The sequence below is a fragment of the Vulpes vulpes genome, chromosome 8 (genome assembly GCF_048418805.1).
Source record: "Vulpes vulpes isolate BD-2025 chromosome 8, VulVul3, whole genome shotgun sequence".
In the NCBI taxonomy this organism is placed as follows: domain Eukaryota; kingdom Metazoa; phylum Chordata; class Mammalia; order Carnivora; family Canidae; genus Vulpes; species Vulpes vulpes.
Window position 1 is genome coordinate 49692913 of NC_132787.1, and position 25683 is coordinate 49718595.

General features: G+C 36.0%; 1 protein-coding gene across 6 annotated transcripts in view; it reads left to right on the forward strand.

The window, feature by feature from the left end:
• The window catches only part of MAGI3 (membrane associated guanylate kinase, WW and PDZ domain containing 3), a 234726-nt gene that overhangs the window by 142215 nt on the left and 66828 nt on the right, over positions 1-25683 (forward strand). For all 6 annotated transcript variants that reach the window (XM_025983311.2, XM_025983309.2, XM_072766497.1 and 3 more), the window contains exons 3-5: positions 12966-13085; positions 18480-18689; positions 23815-23989. In XM_025983311.2, the coding sequence (XP_025839096.1) occupies positions 12966-13085; positions 18480-18689; positions 23815-23989 (505 nt within the window). The remainder of the gene's footprint in view (positions 1-12965; positions 13086-18479; positions 18690-23814; positions 23990-25683) is intronic.

Genomic DNA, 25683 nt, shown 5'->3' on the forward strand with positions numbered 1-25683 from the left:
GAGAAGATCATCATAGTTGGTCTATGGCCCTCAAACTTTTAAGTTTTTTGGATGTAGATGAAATCTTTGGCTCATGTTTTCTTGCCTTGACTATTTTAATTCTTCAATTATCTGTTGTCTTCTGGCATAAAGCATTGCTCTTTAAAAGTCTGAAAAATGATTTTCATTCCGTTATAAGTAACTTGGTATTTGCCTGCGTGGGGTGTCTCAGGGTAGCATTTTTAGTTCCATAGCTCTAGAGCTCCCTCTTCTCTTATTAAAACAAGTTAATAAAAACACGTGTTTGTGCTGTGCTCTGCACTTTTACTTGGATCCTCTTTTAAATTTACTTGTACTGTCCTAGTTTTGCAGTTTCTCCTCAGTGTGAGGTTTTGTCCTAGAAAGGAGCTATAGTTTATTTAGTTTTCATTCATAGGGTCCAAGCAGCTGCAGCCTTTTCAGATCCTAACTGGACCTATTAGCCTACACACTGACGTGTCCACAACTCCTTCAAGAACACAGTGATATATCATTAACAGTTAACACACCAAATGGTCTGTAATTACCGTTCTTTACTAAAAGATACCAAATATTCTTGGAGAAAATTCTGATTCTGGGTCTGGAGCAAAGAAAGTACAAGATGAGCTTGGAACATCTAATTGTATCAGAAAGTATGTAAATGCCTAAAACATGATGAGGACATATCAGAAGCACATTTTTTTTTTTTTTAAAAAAGAAAGAAAGCCATCTAGAAGGTGTGCCTACTGACAAGATCTGAAACACTTTGAGTAGCAGAATTAATAAGTGAAGGAAAGATTTCTGCCATTGTCAGACACTGCACTGTTGAAAGGATAAGACTGTTATCCCTAATAGAAGTGGAAAGATGACTGCTCACAGTGAAGTCCTATGGTTTCCTCAACCTTCTGCCTGGAGCCACTTTCTGGGCCATAGTATGGGGAGGTAAAGGCCAAGCAGACTACAGAAGATTCTGAGTCGAGAGGACAGAAATCTCAGTTCAAGAAGTCTGAGGTGCCTGAGATTTTCAGGACAGATGTCAGAGAGGAGAGAGCTATGAAGAAAAGGAGCTCAAATAATCCCAAAAGGATCAAGCAAATACACATATAACTTAACTATCAGCAAAATGAAAGTAAGGAAGGAGGGGAGGAGGGAAGGATGGGAGAAAGGAAAGGGCTGGGGGGGATCAACACCCTTTAAAGGAAGATAACAAAATCTCAACACCAAATAACATAGGATTCATGATGCCCAGTGTCTAATAAAAATTATTAGATATACAAAAAAGAAGAAAATATGGCCCATAATCAATAGAAAAGTCAGCTAATACAAAAAACAAAACAGAAATGGCATATGTGACATAGAAACAGGTATAACCAAAGCATTCATTTTAGAGTATTTATAAATATACTCAAGGATTTAAAGAAATACGGATAAAATGAAGGGAAAGTGATTTTTTTTTTTTTTCAAGAACCAAATGGAACTTCAAAAACTCATGGATGGGCTTAACAGCAGATTAGAAAATGCAGAAGAAAAGATTAGTGAACTTGAAGATATAGAAATGTAAATGAATCAAACTGAAACAGAGAAGAAAAAAAAACTGAAGACATTAATTTTTCTTTTAAGCAACCAGAGAGAGGGAGAGAGAGAGACATTTCTGCTCCTGCCATGAAAGACTAACTGGTACTAGATTTACCTCCTTACTGTAAACAGAAATTGGGCAATATACATGTAATAGCTGCTTTCGGAAATTGGGTCATAGACAGAACAGCTCAATATGAACACTGTCAGAGCTAAGAGGGAGGAAATGGAAAGAAACAAATGAAGAAATAGGCTGAAATTTTCCCAAATACGATGAAAACTATAAATCCAGAGCTATGGATCTCAACAAACCCTACACAGAAGAAGCATAAAAAAACACATCTAAGGATATCATAATATAATTGCTGAAAACCAGTGATAGAAAAAATGTGAAAGCCAGACAGAAAATACATTATTATATACAAGGGAACAAAGAATGACTATAGACTTGTCAACAGAAACCAGTACAAGCCAGAAGTCAATCAAATGTCATCTTCAACGTGCTGAAAGGAAAAACTGCTAACCTAGATTTCTACATACAACAAAAATATCCTTAAGAGAAAGAGAAATAAAGAATTTTTCAGACAAAAAAAAAAAAAAAAAAAGATGAGAGAATTTTTCACCAGAGGACTTGCACTGGAAAAAATAACTAAAGGAAATTCTTGAGGAGGAATGGAAATGATACAAGTGATAGGCCTGAAAGGAAACCGACAACTTTATAATTAGAGTTTAAGATTTCAGCACCTATTTGGGGAAAGTAAGCAAAAAAAAAAAAAAAAAATCAGTAAGGTTATAACATGGATAACACTTTGAACCAACCTGACCTAATTGCAATGTATTAGAACCTCTCAACAACAGAAGAATATACATTCTTTTCTAGTGCCCATGGAACATTTACAAATGAAGACCATATTCTGGGCCATAAAACAAGATTGAATAAATTTAGGAGAATATAAATCATAACAAAATATATTCTGTAATCATAATGGAATTGTAAGAAATCACTTAAAAAGAAATTATCTGGAAAATCTCTGAATATTTGGAAATTAAATAGCACACTTCTAAATAGCCTGTGAGTTAAAGCCACAAGGAAAATACAACATGTTAACATAGCATATCAAAACCTATCAAACTCAATATACCAGTATGTGGAATGTTGGAATATAAACCAGTGTTTATAGGGAAATTTATAGTGTTAAATACTTAGAAAATAATAAAGATCAGTGATCTAAACTTCTTTAAGACTTCTAGCAAAAGAAGAGCAAAGTAAACCCAAATTAAGTGGAAGAAAGGAAATAATAAAGATAAAAGCAGAAATCAACAGACTAAAAAACAGAGAATGGAGAAAAATCAGTGAAACCTAAAGCTGATTTTTTTTCTGATAATAAAACTAGTAAACTTTTAGCCATACTGCTCAGGTAAAGAGAGAGAAAGCACTCTTTAATATCAGGAATGAGAAAGATGGCATCATTAAAAATCATACAGATGTTAAATGGACAGTCAAGAATATGTTAAAGAACTTGGTGACACTGAACTGAACTCAGATGAAATGGAAAAATTCCTTGGAAGAAAAAACTACCAATGTTCACTCAAGAAGAAATAGATGAGCTGAATAACAGTTCCCAATCAGTTAAAGGAATTGAATTTGTAGTTTGTGGCTTTCCCATTAAGAAAGCATCAGACCCAGATGGTATAGGTGGATTGTTTCAAATACTTAAAGAAGTAATACCAATCCTACACAGACTTTTTAAGAAAATAGAGAAGGAAGGAACTTCCCAACTTATTCTGTGATCTGATCATTATCCTGATTCTAAAACCAAACAAGGACATTAAAAGAAAATATTAGTCCACAATTTTTCATGAACATAGACTTAAAACTCCTTAAAATATTTTATCAAATCAATGTATAGCAAAATGTAAAAAGGGTAATATGTTATGACTAAGGAGTGTTTGTCCCAGGAATGCAAGATTGGGATAACATTTGAAATTAATATAGTAACAGACTGGAAAAGAAAAAACAAAACAGATGATCTTCTCAAATAGATGCAGAAAAAAATTTTGATAAAATTCAACTCCCACTCATGGTAGAATTGTTCAGAAAACTGGCCTGCCAGCTATTATTTAGTGCTCTTGGCTTCAAATTACTTTTTTTTTTTTTTTTTTTTTTTTTTTTTTGCCTGGGTATGATCTTGCAACATTCCCCCTTTGCCAACTAGTACAATGTCAGATTATGTTGAGGCCGGCAGGAAAGATACTAGAGAAGAGAAAAAAGAGTCTTTCCCTAGTTCCAGTGTGTCTTTTTCTTTTTGCTCCTACCTGCAAAAAGACACTCAGTAAGTTTCAGCAGTGCCCCAGCTTCCTACCTCATAGGCGTCTTTATGAATTCCACCAGTGCACCTGCTAACTTCCTTGCAGTTTCCTGATGAGTTCGATAGGCACCCCCTATGGCTCCTCAGATTTCAACAATATTCCCTGTAAGTGGTTTCCTACTGGGTTTCTGGCAAGTCCAGCCAGTATCCCAGATGGTTTTCTAGTAAGTTCGAAACAGTCCTCACTACAGTCAGCTTGCTGGTGAATTTCATCAGTACTCCAGCAGATTGTTCTCTGTCTGCCAACCTTGACCCACAGACTATGAACAGATTCATCCCCAGGGTACAATCATACCTTCTCCAAAGAAGTCTGAATCCCAGAGTTTGGGAGCATCCCTCCCTTCCAAGTCTGTTCCTTATTTGAGTATTCTCCCTCAGATTTAGAGTGGTATTCTTTAAAGTTCTCTTTTATTTCCTCTTAGTTAATTCTTTGTAAATAGTTAATAATTTTTTATATTAAGCTTTCCTTGTTCATGTTACCATATTTCTCTGTCCTATTTGGATCCTGGCTAATACAGATTGGTACTGGTAGTAGTCCCAGGAGACGGACTCTCCAAGAAGGAACTTTAGATTTGGTTGTGTTCTTGGGCTTGAGCACAGTGCCACGTTCATTCCAGTGGAAAGTAGGATGCTCATAATTCACAACAAGAAGTGGCATCACAATTTAATCACAGTATAAGCTGTGGTTGATTGAGATGAAGTGCTAACTAAATCAAGTACCTTGGGAACCCAATGACTACTCTCCTTGACCTTTATGGCAGTAATGATGGCTACAAACATCATGGCATGGAATGGATTCTCCTTAGTGTATCAAATATTTTAAAAATCACACCTGTTTATTATTATTATTATTATTATTATTAGCTAATAAGACAAGACTATAATAACACTTCAATGTTTATCTCTCCCTGATACAGACATTTGATAATAGAAAACATTAAAAGAAGGAAACATTAATACAAAATAAATGCCAACTAAAAATCAGTTAAAAATTTGAAAGATAAACCCACAAATATATAATATTTGAAAGTTTTACTCCTAAGATGAAATTGTAATGTACAAAAAGTATAACTTGTATTGTCAGATAGTTTTGACTTTGGTAACAAATATTCTAGACATAAGAAAAAGTTCATACTGAATTGATACTCTTCAGATTGTTAAGTGTGTGTCTGAAAACATCTTCAGATTGGGCATTAGTCATCAGTCATTTGACTAAGCTTGTTTTCTTTATTCATGATGAAAATATGTTGTCTCCTTGTCCTGATTTTGGTTTTGCCATTGAAATGTACATTGCTTTTACTTCAGATTTTACACCAGTTTCTGATTTCAGGTTGGAGCATTCCACAGCAACATTCACTTCTCTCTGCATTTCTTCTATTGAAGTATTTACAAAGCACTGAAGCTCCCAGCTCACAAACAGTAGAAAATGCCAAAGGACAGACAGTGTAGGATAGTATTCAAATAATGTTCAGATCTCCCTTCAAGGTTAACATCATTACAAAGAATCACATGTCAGAAATGCTGATTTAAGGACTTACTTAGCCTTCAAAACCTGTGATTTGTGGGGGTACCACTCCCACTTTATAAAGTATAAATGCATCTAACCACGCTAATGTATTTGCAAGCAAGACTCACCGTTAGCAGACAGGGCCTTGACCTCACACTTGTAGCTTGGGAACGAGTGGATTATGACTGCTGTTCTCCCCACGTTCCTCTGTCTTGCTGCTTGGAAATGTCAACTTGACCGTTCAGTTTCACTTTTCAGTCTTTTCTGTTCATGCTTTCAGCTGATATCTTTAGATTCCTTTAAAATCAGTAACATCTCTGTGTCAAATGATTAAGCTTTAATTCTCACAGGAGAATTATCATATTTTTTCCCATCATTTTCCCCTCAACCATTTTTGCTGGGGATATAGAAAAAGTAAATTTGCCAAGAGACTTCAAGGAGGAATCCCTATATGGGAACACTAATATAAATCAACTACAGCTCTCATCTAGGGGTTGGTGAGAATACAAAGTATATTTACCTTGGGACATTTTCTTTTAAACAGACACTTAGCTTATAACCCAGCATTTCCACTCCTAAGTATTAAACATAAAATTAAATATATGTCTGCCCAAGGACTTGTAAGTTTATAGCTGTTATTTATACTGTCCGAAATCTGGAACCATCTCACATGCCCATCAGTGGCAAATACATAATCAAATTTTGGTATATCTGTACAATAGAATACCATTTAGCAGTGAAAGGATATTGAAACACAACATGGATAGGTCTCAGAAGCATCATGGTAAGTGATGATTATCATAATACAAAAGAAGACAGATACAAGCCACTACTGGAATCAAATTATTGTATGATTCTATTTATAGATATTCTATTAAACACAAAACTATAGTGACAGCAGATCAGCAGTTGCCGCAGAGTGGGGACTGCAGAGGGTCTCATGAGAAAACCTTTAGGGGTGATGCGCCCAAAACTCACAGAATTGTACTGTTAAAATTAGTGAATTTGATTGTAAGTCAATTATGTCCAAATCAAGTGACCAAATAGATTCCCAAAATTATATTCTTTTATATTTTTAATAGTTAGAAAATGAGTTTACAAAAAGATATTTATAGTAACATATAGGTATTTGGAATACCTAAAAATTAATTTCTAAAGAAGTGTAAAGATAAAATTAAGGGGCCATAAAGAGGATCTAAAATACTGATTCCTGGGATCCCTGGGTGGCGCAGCGGTTTGGCGCCTGCCTTTGGCCCAGGGCGCGATCCTGGAGACCCGGGATCGAATCCCACATCGGGCTCCCGGTGTATGGAGCCTGCTTCTCCCTCTGCCTATGTCTCTGCCCCTCTCTCTCTCTCTCTCTCTGTGACTATCATAAATAAATAAAAATTAAAATAAAATAAAATAAAATAAAACTAAAAAAAAAATAAATAAATAAAATACTGATTCCTTGTTCCTGGATTGAAGATTCAGTATGGTGAAGACAGGAATTCTCCTCAAATTGACAAATAGATTTATTCTAATCCCATAAAAATTCTCGCATTTTTAGCCTGTTTCTCTGATTCCAGATTTTATATGGAAAGGCTGTAAATTTAAAAAAAAAAAAAAAAGGTGGACTTGCTCTACTATAAACCAGGATTTATCATGGAACTATAATGATTATAGCACCATGGTAATGGTGCAGGAATGGTCAGTGGATAAATGGGATGTAATAGCCCAATAATATACCCAGTTTTATGTAGACATTTCTATGAGGTTTCTATGACAGAAGTGACATACCTGATCGGAGGGGAAAATAATTGACTTTTCAATAAGTGTGGCCCCAAAAGATCAATTTTAGTGCATTAAAGTACTAGGTGTGAAAGGCAAAGGCTTTTAACAAAGAATATAGAATATCTCTTTGGCTTAGGAAGGGTTTCTTCAACAAGACACAAGCATTAGGACTGATAAATTTGACTACAATGAAATGAAAAACTACTATCATTAAAAGACCATTAAAAAAAAAAAATCACAGAGTGGGAGAAGATACAGTCTGTTCTGCTACAACATTTGTTTCTGTTAACACCAGTAAGTTCATATATATGATTGGTGAGTAGGTGGGATAATGATGTCAATTTAATGGAAGTAATATTGGTTCTTATTCCATTTTCCCTAGCAAGCTAATGTTTTGTGTCATCAAATAGCAGCAAGTAAACAGAATATACAAACATAGTTGAGTGGTGCATGCACTGTACATGATGCCCATCTACCTCAACATGGCCTGTTTTCTCGATTTAGACATGTGCTTTATCTTAAAAATCATTTATTGCGCCTTTCACCTTATCTTCATTATTCAGTAGCTCCAACTACTTATACCCCTTTCTGTCAATCTGTCTTTTCTTTTCTCTCGTTTTAATTATTATTTAAAGACAAAGTATTTTATTTATTCTAGTATTTTTATTAGGAATTTAAAATATCTTTTAAACTGTATTAGTATTTTTAATTAGGCTTCTTAGTGATTTTGCTAGACTCTGGTTACAAAGTAGCAGTAGGCTTTGAGAAATCAGCCCTGACCCCATTTTCTCTGTAATCTCTACTATTTGAGGAACACAATTTTGCAGAAAGTACCATTTCTTTTTTTTCTTTTTTTTTTGAAAGTACCATTTCTAGAAAGCATATTTCACATTTTAAAAAAAAGATTTATTCATTTTAGAAAGAGAGAGAGAGTGCACAAGTGGGAAGGGCAGAGGAAAGGGAGAATCTTAAGCAGGCTGTGCTGAGTTGCAGAGCCCACTGTGGGGCCCAGTATCATGACCCCTAGGCCATGACCCAAGCCAAAATCAAGAGTCGGATGCCCAACTAACTGTGCCATCCAGGTGCCCTCATATATCACATTTTTGCAGAAACTCCCCCTTTGCAACACATCTGTATGACAAAGGACTGCAGTGCTTCATCAGTGGGAAGACACAGTTATTTCACACTTTAACCTCTCTACAGTTGGATTGTATTTTACAGTAGGTAGAATCTTTTGATTTTAATTGACAGTTTTTTTCTTTTTTAGTGGTGCATTTTGGAAGCTATTGGTTACTTAGATTTGTTAAGGTACTGTAGTAAAGAACAACAAATCAAGTTTTAGAAGACAGGCAACCCAACAGAGAAGTGGCAAAAACCTTGAACAGTCACTTCACAACAAGAAAAAAATCTCTGTGGCTAGTAAATATTTGAAAAAGAACGTGTGATCTCATAAACCAGTTGCACATTAAATATACAGTGAGATGCTTTTACATGTTGACAGAAGTTTAAGAACCTGACAACAAGTGTTGATGTGGACATAAAAAGATGCATACGGTATGATTCTGTTCATATGAAGTTACAAAACAAGCAAAACTAAGCAGTGTTGCTTAGGAATGAGTTATGTAGTTGGTTTAAAAAAAACATTTAAAGAAGAAGGGAAATCATCACAAATGTCAAGATGATGGGTATGCTTGGGGGTAAAAAGGGGAAATTTATGGTTGGAGGCATACAAGGAGGCTTTTCGTCTCCTGGTGACACTCTGTTTCTTCACTTGGATGGGTTTATTATTGTTAAACTTACATATATGTCTTATGTAGCTGTCTGTGTATTTCAGAATAAAACCAAAAAGAGGAATCATCAATTATAGCAAATGTTGTTGATAGGTCCTCGATAATATGAGGACTGAGACTTGAACATTGGGTTAAAGCAAAGTGGAGACTCCTGATGAACACAGCCAATTATCTCAGTGGAGTGGTTGGGGCAGTGATTTGTTTGGAACGGCTTAAGAGACTGACAGGAGAGGAATTGAAGACAGGAATTGAGTAAGCAGAACTCAGGAAAATTTTTAGATATGAAGGAAAAATATAGTAGGGACTAGAGGCTGTATAGAAAGTTTTACATTAAATATATAGAATATCAGGAGAATATAAAGATAAATTTTCTGAAATGCTGAAGGTAATAGGGTAGGATAAAGGAAAGGAGAATTTTTTGTGTGTATGGATTACACAGTTTTGGGGAGAGGATGGGAAATTTGTAATACCTATATTTGTGGAGAATTAACATTAAAGCTACTTTTAAGTCTTGGATATGTACATATGCCACACATAACATTTCATATCTACTAATGGAAAGAATCACGAACGTCATCTTACTTAACACTTTTCCGAAAGAGGATGAACCAGAGGAATTAAGTGCTTGCTTAAAATTGTACCATTACTAACAATTCTAGCTTAAAACACAGAATAGCTCCTGCCCCTTGGTTCAGTGCTCTTTTTATAGTATTATCTATAATATGGCTTGCTCTTAAGTCAGGTTTTATATAATCATTATATTTTATAGCAGAGTTTATTTGGATAATACTTCAATTAGCCTTTGCTGCATAATAAATCACCCCAGAACTTAATGGATTAAAATAACTATCATATTATTATTTCTCATGATCCCATGAGTTAGATGAGCTCAACTGGGACCATTCATGTGGCTGCAGTCATTGGCACCTCCACCAGGAGGAGAGGGGCTAAAATGGCCTCCCTCACATGTCTGGAACCTTGGTGCTATTTGTTGGCTGGGGCTTTCTCATCATAGTGTAACCTGGACTGACTTACTTGGTGGTGAAACCATTCTAAAAAGGCAAAGATGGAAGTCTAGACTCCTGAAATTGTACAGTATCACATCCTCCACATTAAATGTTTCAAAGCTAATCACACATCCAGTCCAGATTTCAGAGGTGAAGCAGTAGGCTACTGCATCTCTTGATGAAAGGAGGTACAAATTATTGTGGCCACGTTTTTCCATCTATCACAGATAATTATAAATTTTAAATTTAATCATTAACTTTATTTTCTAATGTTAATTTTTACTTAATATAGAGCTAAAAGCTGTTGATTTGGGGTATCTAACAATGTAGTTTAGCTAATACATGAGAAAAGAAAAATTTGACAATGAAAAAGTATTTAACAAAAAAAAGTTGTTTTCCAGATTTTCTATTCTCTGTGATATAAAGCAGACAAATGCTTATTTTTTAATAAAAGTTGGCTCAGGAAATTGCACTGCTGGGAATTTACCCTAAAGATACAGATGCAATGAAACACCGGGACACCTGCACCCTGATGTTTATAGCAGCAATGTCCACAATAGCCAAACTGTGGAAGGAGCCTCAGTGTCCATCGAAAGATGAATGGATAAAGAAGATGTGGTTTATGTATATAATGGAATATTACTCAGCCATTAGAAACGACAAATACCCACCATTTGCTTCGACGTGGATGGAACTGGAGGGTATTATGCTGAGTGAAATAAGTCAATCGGAGAAGGACAAACATTATATGGTCTCATTCATTTGGGGAATATAAAAAATAGTGAAAGGGAATAAAGGGGAAAGGAGAGAAAATGAGTGGGAAATATCAAAAAGGGAGACAGAACATGAGAGACTCCTAACTCTGGGAAACGAACAAGGGGTGGTGGAAAGGGAGGTGGGCAGGTGTGGGGGTGACTGGGTGGCGGGCACTGAGGGGGCCACTAGATGGGATGAGCACTGGGTGTTATGCTATATGTTGGCAAATTGAACTCCAATAAAAAAATAAAATAGAAAATTTGGCTAAGAACAAGGGGGAAACTTGCTGAATATCTTTGTTGCTTATAGTATTGGATAAATCATTATTTTCTGAGATTACCATTAACTAATGTTTTATTATCATCTTTGTGGATTTTCATGTTACAGAATATAATGGAATGTAATGCAACTAAAAAGAGCAATTAATAATTTTCCATGAAGTATAATAATAGTAAATTTCCAGGCACTGTGCTAATTACATTTTTGTAAAATTTCACATGAGTTTACTTGACAGCTGTCTATATCGAGTACCTACTATGATTCTTTTGCTGTGCTAAGACTTGGGACTATTACTTTGAACCATGTAGACGTGATTGCTTCATATTCCATCCCAGGTGAGAATCAGGGAAGTTTCTCTAAAGAAACTTTCTAAGCCAGGACCTAAAGGTTAGCTAAGGTAAGAGTGGGAAAGGAAAAAGGAAGTCTTCGGGAGAGGAATGGCTTGGACAAAGGCCTTGTGGAGGTAAGCAAGTGTAAGGAACATTAAAAGAACCAGGAAAAAAGAAAAACAACTATTATGTTTAAAGCCTAGAATGTGAAAGGGGTGAGGCAAGAGAAGATTTTTATGCTAAAGATCATAGGAAACCTCTGGTAGAGATTTTTTGCTCAGATGATTGTTTTAGAGAAGTCACAGGCTGTGGTCTGGGTAAGGGGTATAGCCAGGAAGAAGTAAGAGTTGACCCTATGAGACCATCAAAACAGATATGAATTAGGTGAGTGTGAGAATGAAGACAAGTGTATGAATCCTAGAGGTATTGAGGAGATGGAAGCAACCAGATTTACTGACCAGATATGGAATAGAGGGACGAACGCAAGATGGCAAACTCTTGGACTCCTGGCTTGTAGTGCCCTTAATGACTTGGAGCATAAGTGGAGGAAGAGGTTTAAGAAGGCATTCTTGTACAGGGTTTGCTATAATATCCTAACTCTGTTTGAGGCTAAATACTTGGGTCTCTTTTTTGTATTCTCTACTATTTGAAGTAATTTTTCTAGTATCAACTAAGAAAAGTATTGATTCATCTTCAGTAAAATTCAGTCAAGTGTAGCAATGCCGCCATAACCTGAATTTATACTTCTGATCTGAAAGATTTTACTTTAGCATGAACTCCTTAATAGATAGGAATTTACTATTCTGTTGCCATAGTGTATTTCATTAAGCAGTGTACTTCTTAAATTTTTGAAATTGCTTAAAGAGAATAATGGTTGAGAAGCAATATATAGATACCTATCTTTAGCCTTAAGCCTTTTATTCATTGATCTCATATAATTTCATAATTAATATTTGTCCAAGATTTAAAACTAGAGTTTGTTAAAAGAATTTTTAAAAATTGTCTCTTTTTCATTTGATCTTAGCCAAAAGGCTGAGAAGGGATTATTTCTCTCATTTTATTGTCCTTCATGACTCTAGGAAGTAGAAGAGTAGTTTACATTTATACCAGGAAGAAAAAATACATAAGATAGTTTGATAAAAAAGAAGCCTATGTACATTGGAAACTAATACTGTATGTCAACTATACTTCAATTAAAAAATTCCCCATGTCCCCCAAAATATGAAGTCCGATCATTGGTAGATTTATCTTTCCTTTAGATGTTTGGTGATAATTAAGGTAAAAGAATTAACTATTATGTCTTAGAAGGTCAAGCTTCCTTTGACAATAGAACTTTTTTTAGTCTTTGTGGTTTGAATTTCATAGCTATCTGTAGATTATATTAAAGTATATTTAGTCATCTTACATTATTGTCCTACTTAAACCTAAAAATGTTGCCTGAAATTTTCTGATCCTCATTCTAGAAGGTACCATATATTCAGTAGTGTTTCTCCCATGTGTTCTCCATAGACTGTATTTTCTATTATTCTCAATATTTTGTAAGTTTAAAAGCAACCTCTTTTTTTTTCTTGTTTTTTCCTTAGGCACTACAAGGGCCCCCAGGGATGGGGAAGTACCAGGGGTGGACTATAATTTCATTTCTGTTGAACAGTTCAAAGCACTGGAAGAGAGTGGAGCATTATTAGAAAGTGGAACATATGATGGTATGTCCCCAACTATTGACAACAGCAGCAACCCAGAAAACTATCTTGGATGGCTAGAATTACTCAAAGGGAATTTGATCAGTGAAATAGCATTTTTTTAAGTTGTTTTCTGTTGGTCTTGGGAAAATTTTCTTTTGGTTAGCCTATTTGTAATTTACTGCCTAAAATGGGATTAAATAATAAGCAGAAGTGTCCCATCATATTATAAAGCTGATTATGAAGAATGTACTGAAATCATTCAAACTAGCCAGTTTGCATATTTTGTAGTAATTTGAATTCGTCAATATGAACTCAACAAGCGTTTATTGTTTGCTTTCCGTTTGTGGTTAGGAATCCAAATACCGTGTACTTTAAAAAACATCTATAGCTTGTCTCTCTTGGAGAAAAGAGAATAGAGATTGCGATGAAAACAAAAAATGGAGTAATTGATTTTCCTTTCACATTTCTTCTCTACCCACTTGTTTCTAGGAAGTAGAGACTTAAGATCAGTTTCAGTTTTTAAATGATGCCATGTTCCCTCTTCTGTTCTCCCTTATCTAACACTCTTCACTGGCAGGCTTGTCCATTCCCATGGCACACTACACTTCTCCATCATTGCTTTATCATACTATTACAGTTGCCTTTTTCACAAGCTTGGTGAAAGCCACATCATGTCTTTCTTACCCAGTAATATCTTCAGTACCCAGAGATGGTGTTCAAAAAACACTAACCTTGAATTCAGCATATCTAGGTATGCTTGGTGTTTTATCCAAAAGAGTAATTATTCATAATTCTTCTCTTTAGCTGCACTGTGAGCACAAAACAGAGTCGGCATTTCCCTCTTCCCTATATTTTGCATCTGTCTGTCACCATATCTAGCCATTTCTTCCCCTGGAGCAGCTTTCATGATGCCTTTCTTTTCACTCTCACACCTCCTGGTAGGCCCTGACTGACCTTGTGTCTGGGCTACTGTGGCTGCTTCTTCCCCCTATCCAACCCACCTGCCCACTGCTCTCTCTCTGTTCACAGTCTTCTGTGATTTCCTTTTGCCTGCTCAGTTTGCCTCAGAGCTGCCCTTTCTGGGCATAGCTCCCACAACTCATTCCTTCATTTATTCACTCATTCATTCATTTGATCCTTCTTTCATTCATTCAGCAACCTGCTTATTAAGTACCTATGACGTGTCAAGCCTTATAAGAGGGACTAGGGATACTGTGGTGAATGATACTGAGATGTACTGCCTTAATAAATCCTATATCTGAGTAGGAAAGGCAGTCAGAAAAAAAGCAAGATCACTGTAAAAGGGGATGTTATGAAGGAAACAAAAAATGAGATTGAAAGAAAATAATAGAAATGTCTTATTTAGATAAAGTGGCCAGTAAAGACTTCTTCACTGAAGAGGAAATGACCACTGCTTATTACTTTGATGCCAATAGCCTATTGTCATTCACCTACTCTTAAAGGCAACCATTCTGGTGTGTTTAATAGGAATGCTTTTATTCATAGGCATTCTTGCAAAATGTGTCCTATGTACATGCATTTATTATTTGCATCTGGACTGTATTCTGTATCTTTCAGTTTTTAACTACTTTCAGTTATTTCAGTGTTTTTTAGATTCATCCATGTCGCTGTCCTGTATTCACATGTTAATTCATTGCTTTTTAACCCCCTCAGTGCTCCACATTGTGAAGCCACGCATTTCACTTAACCCCTCTCCTAGTGATTGACTTCCAGATTGCTTCCAAGCCTCCCTCACCACAGATAGAGCTGCAACATCTTCTTCTTCTACACCTGTGTGAGGATGTCGGTGATACATATACCCAGAGGCAGATTTGTCGGGTTCTAAGGTCTGCAGTTACTTAATCTGATGGAGCAGTTGAGGCCCCTTGGTAGCTGCATTCCCACCAGCCTTGCTTGAGAGGTTGATTCCTGTAGCTGCTATAGTAAGGGCTTGACATCCTCATTATCCAGTTTTACAGTTTTGTCAGTCTGATGGCCATAGAAATCATATCTCCTTTTAATTCTAGCTTCACTGGTAGAGAGTTGGGACATCTTCTCATATGCTTGTTAGTGTTTTGGACTTCTACAAATTATCTTCTCATTTGTTTTGTACCTTTTTTTAAAAGTTGGATCTCAATCCACATTCCAGTTTGTGGACATTCCTTAGATACTTAGATATTTATTTAGATATTAATTTCTTACTGGATATAAATATTTTCTCCCATTTGGCCACTTAATAGGCTTGTCCTGTGTTTCTTCGTTAAACAGAAATCCTTAGTTTTTGTCAGATTTATCACTCTTTTTCTTAGAGTTTGTGCTTTTGAAGTTTTAAGAGATCCTTCTCTGTTCTTAGATCACAAAGACATTCTCCCTCATTTTCCTCTGTTAAGTATAAGAACATGGGAGATAACAAAGTGGCATATTACATATTATTAATTGCCATGTGCTAAATTCAAAGGAAATACCAATTGAAATGTACTGTTTCACAGCCTTCAGATGTACAGAAATTTTAAAGCCTGATAATTGTGGGAAGTGGAAATTCCCAAATACTGCTGGCAAGAGTATAAAATGAATACCATCCCTTTGGGGAGCATGTTGGCAATAGCTAGTAAATTTGAAGATGCACTCAACTGTGACCCAGCAGTTACCCCTCTGGATGCCTGCTCTAGAGAAATCCTTATCTATGTGCATATGGAGTCACATACTAGAACAGTCGTTACAGAGCTATTTAAAATAGTAAGAGAATGGAAACAACTCTGTTTTAGTAGGGGAATTCATAAAATGCATTTTAACTTGCTCATGAAAATGGACTATTATACAGCAATTAAATAAACTTGAATCTATATGTATGAACAGGAACAAGACTTAAAAATATAATTGTATGAAAGTAAAGTTGTAAATACATACAGCATACTGTTTGTAAAAAAGATACGAAATGTTATAAAAACCTTTATGAACCTTTGAAAACAGTGGTATTTATGTTATGTATGCATATATATACATCCCAGTTGTACACAATGTGCAGGGAACTGACACATACCAACCTCAGGACAGTTCAGGGAGAGCATGGAAAGGATTGACAGGAAGTTAGGGCTTTAATTGAATATGTGACCATATATATCCTTAGGGAAAAAAAAGGGAAACCTGAAAGGAAGCTGGCAGAAGTTAAGTAAATAAGGATGTTTCTAAAACAATTGTCTGTGATTTTGTATGTATCAAAAATATTTAATAGTTCATAGTTCTATTTGAAAAAGGAAAAAAAACAGAAAAGGACAAAGCGGGGGGAACAGCTTCAAAAAGATGAAAACTTTTTTCTGTCAATAACTATAGTCAGGATTCACAAATTATGTCATTTTTATGCCTTACTATATCTGAAATCTGGTTATTTACCAACAACTCAAGAAACATAGATCTAATTTCCTTGTATGCAATGCTTATTTTCTTTTTTAATTAAAGTCCAATAGGTGTGTTTAAATAAGGAAGCTACTGGGATTTATTACAAAGTCCTAAAATTTTAATGATCATGGGGGATAATCAAAATATCCTAAATTTGTCTGATTTCACCCAAGAAAACAGTTCAACTACCTAGTGTGAGATAATAATTACCAAGACTACACAGTACAATGTGTATCTAGTGTTGCTACTAAAACTACCATCCGTAGGGAAGGTGGATATTTGATTTTTGTCATGGAATATACAAATTCCAGGGTAGCATGATTGTTGGACATAATGCAGGAAAAATTGAGATCCTGAAGCATCCTGTTCCCCAATGTCATGGAATATACAAATTCCAGGGTAGCATGATTGTTGGACATAATGCAGGAAAAATTGAGATCCTGGAGCATCCTGTTCCCCAACCAGACCTCTCTTTAGAACATTTCTGGGCCTTCTGCCCCAGAGAAGTGTGAGCTGGCGTCTTCACTGGGTTCTTATTTTACTATGGGCCAGAAAGTTTACGGAGACCCTCTGAGTCTGTTTTAATGAGAATTTTTGCAGCGTCTGCCTGACAGGAGTAATTCCATTTCAAATGTGGATTTGGAAGCAAGGGAAATCCTTGAGTAGGGGGAGGCGAGATGTAGTTGAAAATTTATTTTGCTTTGATTTCATTGTTTTGTCTTGAATATTTTAATGACAATTACTGCCCAAAGTCAGATTTCCAAAAGATTTATCTTAATGCTTTTCCCTCAAGGCACACATGACTCAAGGTAAACTGACTTGTAGATTTGCCTTGGTATTATCGTGAACAACCTATGCTTTTTCTCATCTGGGACAAATAATTCATCATATACCCCATTAATTTACTTTATGTGATGAGTGTATTTGCCTCCTTAGGAGGCAAGGAATTTGATTAGAAGGTGTGATATCGTGAACAACCTATGCTTTTTCTCATCTGGGACAAATAATTCATCATATACCCCATTAATTTACTTTATGTGATGAGTGTATTTGCCTCCTTAGGAGCCCAGGAATTTGATTAGAAGGTGTGATTTTAAAAATAAATAAACGAAAGAAGATCACGAATATTTTATTCCCTACCCATATCTATCTTTCTATAGCATTAGCATAGTGGCTGATAAAAGGTAAAAACTTGCAGCCGTAAACTGTTAATAAGCTAGACCTTTTGAATGGTTTTCCATTGTATTTGGCTGCCTCCTGGGAACTGCATGACAAATTAAGAAGATATTCAATTGTTTTCATTCTACTCTGGAACATTTATTTTTACTGCAAAAATTCCTGATCCTCAAGATGTAGCATATTAAAGTATTTCTTGCTTTCTGAGAGCAAGCCAATATTGAATTATGCTAATAATGTCTCTATTTGTTCAATAAATTGTCAAATAAAATAATATAATTAGAATGCTCAGAAAACCTAAAAATTACTTTTACATAAACAGCCTACATTTCAGCACACGCTGGTTCATAGCTTTATCCTTTACCCACATATTTCCTCATTTTACCAAAATGGTTCATTATGTTACACATCAGAACAGAATTCTTTGAGTTCATTTTCTCTTCCTTTAACTCCCACTTCTTATGCCAATTAGTCTTAACACAAGAGCATTGATGCATTTAATTTCACAATCAGGCCATATTTTAGTGCCCATGCAAAGTAAGCCCTGTAGGAATAAATAATCTGTGTACATGAAGTCAACTTCCTATCCTTAGTACAAATAGTATTAAAAAGTTAGATAATGTTAGAATATCCATGATGAAGGGTACTTGAGAAATTAGTTCTTTCTGTTCTTTCTCCCTCCTCCACTTCCAAGAAGAAGTGTTTTGGCTTCCTTTTGGCCAGTGGTGATCATTCAGAATCCTTGATATAAGACAGCAGGGCAGAGACGTACTCTGGGTCATACTGTTCTGACTCTCAATTCAACATCATTCCTTTCAGCTGCTGTTATTTTGTCCATTTCAGGAAACTTTTATGGAACTCCTAAGCCTCCAGCAGAACCCAGCCCTTTCCAGCCAGACCCAGTTGATCAGGTCCTCTTTGATAATGAGTTTGACACAGAATCCCAAAGGAAACGAACTACGTCTGTCAGCAAGATGGAAAGAATGGACAGCTCTCTTCCCGAAGAGGAAGAAGATGAGGACAAGGAAGCTGTTAATGGCAGTGGAACTGCAGGTTTGTGAATAGATGAATAACTTTAACTGATCTATCTTCCAGGTGGACTTTAATGTGATAGTGAATTGAAAGTAGTTAAAATCTATCCCAAAGCATGTACAGAGCAAGTGATGTGATTCTAATTTTTTTTTAAAGGTTGTGTATGGAACGAAGTGTATCTCTGTCAACCATCTTAGAAACTGAAGTGAGTTGCACCAAGTGGCAATTTTGATAAGTCAGTAATAAGCTATCATTAGAAGTAATATAATATATTATGATCCTACTGCTTAAAAGATTTGAGGTTTCAAGGTATGAGAATGTTGTTGGCCTAAGTCATACTTTACAGGACATGAAAAAAAATACAATTTTAAGATACAGCATTCAACTGAAAATGCAGAGGGATAGAAACATGCCAGTAAAAATTATCGGAAAGATTTGTTAGCTGTGTGTTGAGTTTAAATTCTGAATCACTCAAATAAATTTCCAAACCTGCCTCTTATTTTTCATTAAATGCAAAATCACCAGAAATTTAGTGGTGGAGAATCTTCCTTTGAGTACCCCTAAAATATGTTATGGTTGCTTCGGAGATTCTTATTCTTCTAATTGAGTGTGTAACTAGGAAGCCACAGAATAACAGCAGAACTAATTTCAGTGCTATTTATTATAATATTTTTATTCAAAACACTAGAATATGAGCTTCATAAGGGCCGGAAAGTTTTTGCTTTTGTTCATTGCTGCTTTATTTATTTATTTATTTATTTATTTATTTATTTATTTATGATAGTCACACAGAGAGAGAGAGAGAGAGGCAGAGACACAGGCAGAGGGAGAAGCAGGCTCCATGCACTGGGAGCCCGACGTGGGATTCGATCCCGGGTCTCCAGGATCGCGCCCTGGGCCAAAGGCAGGCGCCAAACCGCTGCGCCACCCAGGGATCCCTGCTGCATCCTTTAATCATAAACAGTGCCTGGTGCAAACTAGGAACTAAGAAAATATTTTATTGATATACAGTAGATGAATGAATTTGATCACATCCCCAAATTTGCAGAACCCATTACCATATTATTTTCCCAAAGCATCTGATTTTTTTTCATCAACTACTGAAATTTGTTGTGTATATTGTATTTACTGTCTTAATATGTTCATTTGTGTCCTCCTCCAGAGTGTGAGTCCTGTCTTATAGTCCTAACATCGCACATAATAACATAATAACATGACACATAATATGTTTATTACCCCAGTATATTTGGGTGTAGAGACTGCAAACAGGCCTAAAAAGGTTTAAGTGAATTTACATCTAATTCTTTAAGGGCTATTAAGGGAAATCATCATACAGTAGAGCCTTTTGATGTTGATGTCCGCCTTGTTCTCCCACAGAATTAAGTCTGTTAACATTCTTAAATGTTTAAGACTGGGATTAGAGACCGTGAATCTATCCCGATGTGGGAATTTGTATATTCTTATTTTGGGGATGGGGGGGATGTTCTGTTTTTACTTTCTGATGTGGAGCTTCTCTGTTACCACTGGAGTTCTTTTAGAGAGAAACCTATCTGTGATCTCCACAGTTTTATGCTTATGGTGTAAGCTGGTTGCTAAGCCAGATGCTACTAACTTTCTGGTGGTCATATTTAAAGGGAGTGTATCCAAGAGTGGGAGGCCGTTTGTATACTACCTCTTGTGTGTAGATACCGTAGGACACTTCCACTGGATTATGTATGTCTTGGTAAGAGAAAATATTCAGACTATTTGAATGAAAAAACAATAAAAGACATGACTAAATGCCCTTGGTCTTTTCTGAAAAGTACTAAGTCCAATTGTTAACTTATTGAAATACACTTTGTGTGTTGCTTTTGGGGATTAGAATTCCTGCCTTGAACAATCAGAAAATTGTTGGGGATGGCAGTGGCGTAAGAAGAGTTAAAGATTTATTTGTATATACCAACATGTATATTATTTTATATCTTGCTGAAGAATGTAAGAATGCTAATATGCCCACATAGGGTGATATATGTTATATAATAATGCTAAAATAAAATCTTTTTCCAAGAGATGGTTGTTACATAAACAGTATTGTCAAGTCATTGACTATTAAGGAAACTTAATACACAGTCACTTCGAATTATATTCAGATAACTATGAGAAATCATATAGTTCCTTTGTTTTCCTCCATCATACTTCTGTCCCAAGAATGTAACTCCCTTCCAGATTGATTTACACATTGGGTGCCTTTTAATTTCTGTCACTTTTGTTTTGCCTGGAGAATGAATCTTGTGTTTTATTCAAGCTATTCATTCAACAAATATTTATTGAGCACTTGCTAAGCTACTGCGTGCTAGGCATTTTTCTAACAGCTAGGAAAAAAGCGCTGAACAAAACAGACAAAAACTCCATCTTCAAAATTTTGCCTTCTAGTGGGGAAGAATTATCCAACATGAATGAATATAGCATGTAGTATATTAGAGAGTGCTAAAGAGAAAAAACAAAGCAGAAAAGGAGAAGGATAAAAAGTAACAGTGGCCAAAAAAAAAGTAGCAGTGGCCAATTTGTGATTTTAGATAGAGTAGCAAAAAAGATCTCACTGAAAAAAAAAAAAAAAGATCTCACTGAGAAGAGGACTTTGAAAGAAGTGATGACATAAACTCAAAATATCCAGGAGAACAACATTCCAGCCAGAGGGAATTTTAAGTACAGATGCCCTGGGGGGAAAAATACCCTGAGGTGGGAGCATGCCTGGAATATTCAGACAAAGGCAAGGAAACCAATATAATTGGATACAATATGGACAATGCATTATATGTGGTTGGAACAGGGCAGCCCCTGTGGTGCAGCGGTTTAGCGCCGCCTGCAGCCTAGGGTGTGATCCTGGAGGCTCAGGATCGAGTCCCATGTCGGGCTCCCTGCATGGAGCCTGCTTCTCCCTCTGCCTGTGTCTCTGCCTCTGTCTCTCTCTGTGTCTCTATGAATAAATAAATTAAAATCTTAAACAAAGATTTTTATATGTGGTTGGAACAGAGTGATGGAAGGAAATAGAATAGTAAGCAATGATGATGGGGGGTGTGTGGAAATGATATTATGTAGGATCTTATATGTTTTTGGAAGAATTTTGCTTTTTACTCTGAGATGAGAAACCATTATAGGGTTTTGAGTAGAAGGGTGACATGATAAAACAGATTTTAATAGTCTCATTCTTGCTACTGAATTGAAAATAGGCAGTAGGAGGGTAGACATAAACAGTGATACTAGTTAAGAGGTTAATGCAGTAATTTAAGTGAGAAATAGTGGTTTGGCTCTGATGAAAATGTGACAGGGAAGTGGCCTGACCCAGTTACATTTGTTGGCAGACTGTATTTGAGGTCAGAGAGAGCAGAGTCAAAGATCATTTCCAGAGCTTTAACTTGAATATCTAGTAGAAGAATAGAGTCGCATTTATTGAGATGAGGTAGATTTTAAGAGGAGTCAGTTTTGGGTTGGAAAAGTGTAGTAGGGGCTTCAGTTGGGATATGTAAGCTTGAGATGCTCATTAGACATCCAAATGAAAATGTCATGTTTGATTTTGGATTTAAAAGTCTATGTCTGAAAAAAAAAAGTATATGTCTGTTCTGAAGATGCATATTGAGACATCATCAGCATACAGCTTGTATAGCGGTGACACTGAATGAGTTCCAAGAGAGTAACTGTAGAAAGAGAAGAAAAAATGTCCAAAGAGTGAACCCTGAGAAGGCCTTCTAATATGTGCAGTCAGGGAGACTGAGTCGAGCCAGTGAGATAGAAGGCATACAGGAGGGTGGAATATCCTAGAAGCCATGAGAAGAGAATGCTCAACAATGCTCAGATAAGATGGCCACCGAGAAATGATCGTTGGATTTAGCTATGTGGAGGAAACAAGGTCATCCAGTGAGATTAGGGATAAGTAGTGGTAGATCTCAGAAGAAAGAATGTATGAAATAGTTATCCAGGAGAGTGTCAGAGTGAATGGACTAAAGAAGGTTCCTGTGATTATCATATGCCATTACATGCCCTCTTGAGGTTAGTGATCATATAGTAGAAGTGAACTAGTTAGTGTTACCTGTGTTTAGCTACAGGTGCTGGTGTAGAGTAGATGGAAAGATTTAAGCAGAGTTGTTCAGCTGGGCATGTACGCTGAGTGAAGAAGTAAGGTTGGGGCAGAGGAAGCAGTAGTGTTTGCAAGGGAGCCGTGATCGTGGTTGATTACAGAACTTAAGTTGCACGAGTAGGGCAATGATGACATGGTTAGGGCACAGACTGGGGGGCAGCTGAGGAACAGTGAAGGGTAGTAAGTAGTAGTATTAATGAATTACAGAACTCGGTTGGATAAAGGACAGTTGGAGTGGAAATACTACGTGTAATGAATCTAAGGCCTCTTCTAAGATTCACTCATTCTGAGGCATCGCCTGCAGTTTGGAGTTGTTATAAGTCTAGAAATGAGTTTGAAGTGCATGAATTGTGAATTCCCTAGATGGTAGCCAAGTTTTAGTATTCTTATTTACCTTAAGGACTCTGGGACTTTCAAAGGATTGTAATGTCACCAACAGAGAATTATACTTAACAGGAAGTGTATTGAACATAATTTTTAAAAACTGGTATTATTTTAAAGACCTGTATTAAAATGTATACAAGACAGGTTGGTTCATGCACATAAGAGCATGAACCACTTAAATTTGAATCCTGACTTTGCTGTTACTAAATTAACCTCACTGTGCCTTGGTTTCCTCATCTATAATCCAAAAACCAGAATAGTAATAATAAGTAATCACAGGGCTGCTGTGAGGATCATGAGTTCATATATATATAAAGCGCTTCAATTAGAGCCTGGCCCATGAAGGGACTGTGTAAGCACCCCTACAGCCCTTACTGTCAGTAGTCACAATGTACCAAATTGATTCTAGGGTTGCTTTTCACTTCTTTCCCAGACTGGCATGAGAGGTGCTAGACTGAGTTAATGTCACTTAGCAGATGAAAAATATTCAGTATGTCTATTTGCTACTTCAAAACTTGTAGGAGAGGGTAGATATAATGCACAAGGAAATGTGCAATAAATGTTTAACATTTTGTTGGAAATGAAGGGAGCTGTTTGAAGAAAGTGTAACTTTACCTTCTTTGAACACTGTTCTGTGTTGAATGGCAGAAAACAGAGAGAGGCACTCTGAGTCATCTGATTGGATGAAGACTGTCCCAAGTTATAACCAAACAAATAGCTCCATGGACTTCAGAAATTATATGATGAGAGATGAGAATCTGGAACCACTACCCAAAAACTGGGAGATGGCCTACACCGACACAGGGATGGTCTACTTCATTGAGTAAGCAAATGTCTGTATCTCTCCTAACATGCCCTGTCACTGTGAGGCTTTGTCTTACCATTTCTTTATCCTCATTTCACAAGGCTTCCATTTCTTTTTTGTTTCTTTAAAGAGATTTTTCATACTAGTAACAGTTAATTCTTAATCTGATGATTTTCCTGGATGGTGTTTCATTTTTATTTGACTTGGACAAACAAGTCATGTATTTGACTTCTGGTTTTATAAAAAAAGAAGGATTAAAAATAGGTTTATCACTAATAGTGAAAAATGTAGGAATGAAGGGTATTTTGCCTTGATGTTTTTTTAAACTTTTGGTAGATTGTCCAACCTAATGAGCATTTCAAGAATTACCATCATGTGATGGAGGGCATATTTATTATCTGAGTTAAATATTTTCATTTATACATTTTCTAGATGTATTCAGGCAACATATTTGAATAACAGAAGAGAAATATCACTGATCCTCAGGCTAATTGGTACAATAAGAATTGACAAACCCTAATTTATGAGAAAGCACTATTAATATAAAGTATAAATGTATTTATAGAGATACAGAATATCACATGTATTTGATCAGAATAAATTTTTTATGGTTTGTACCAGAGAATATTATGCCAATAATTTTTTTGGAAGTTTCGTTATAAAGCATTTTTATATTCTTATGCAGCTGTATTTCTCATCCTTAAAATAATTTTCACAGAGGCAGAATATATAATGTAGTGAAGTTATAGAATATAATAGTTAAAAAACAAATAAAATGTTGAGGGCTGGATACCATAGTCAAGGAATATGTCCTTAAAAATGAATTAGGGAGGGGATCCCTGGGTGACTCAGTGGTTTAGTGCCTGCCTTTGGCCCAGCGTGTGACCCTGGAGTCCCAGGATCGAGTTCTGTATCGGGCTCCCTGCATGGAGCCTGCTTCTCCCTCTGCCTGTGTCTCTGCCTGCCTCTCTCTCTCTCTCTCTCTCTCTCTTTCTCTCCCCCCGCCCCCGTCTTTCATAAATAAATAAATAAATAATCTTAAAAAAAAAGAGAATTGGGGATGGGAGACTTGAATCTGTTTCCTCATTTGGTCACATAGAATGGGACCACATCCTTCCCATAGACTGAGGATCTTGCTTTACCAAATCAGATTCATAGTATTTAAAAGACATACATTTTGTGTGTGTTGTATTCTTTTTACCATACATGGCTCATTATTGATTATATTATATACTTATATAAACATTAATGACAAGGAGTATGCAAAAACAGACAAAATCGGGTATATACTCTTCTTTATGGCCAATTAAAGGTGTTGTTCAAAGGTAATTTAGGCTTGACTTTCATTCTGATTTTAGGACTAAATCCCCAAGTAAGATGTAAAGCTGTTAGAAGTGGCTAGGAGTATCTTTAGAAGCAGGGTATGAGATATTGAACCTGACAGTGCTTTATCCTATAAATGGGGATAAGTTAGTAAATTATAGAGAGGTGAGAGAATTTATAAAAGAAATGCCATTAAAAAAAAAAAGAAATGCCATTATAGTTGAACATTATTAAAATGCATTAAAGACCTAGATATGAGACCTGAAACCATAAAACTCCTAAAAGAAAACACAGGGGCAAAGTCTCATGGCATTGAATTTGGCAAGGACTTCTTGGCTATGACACAAAAACTAAAGACAACAAAACCAAAAATAGACAAATGGGACTTC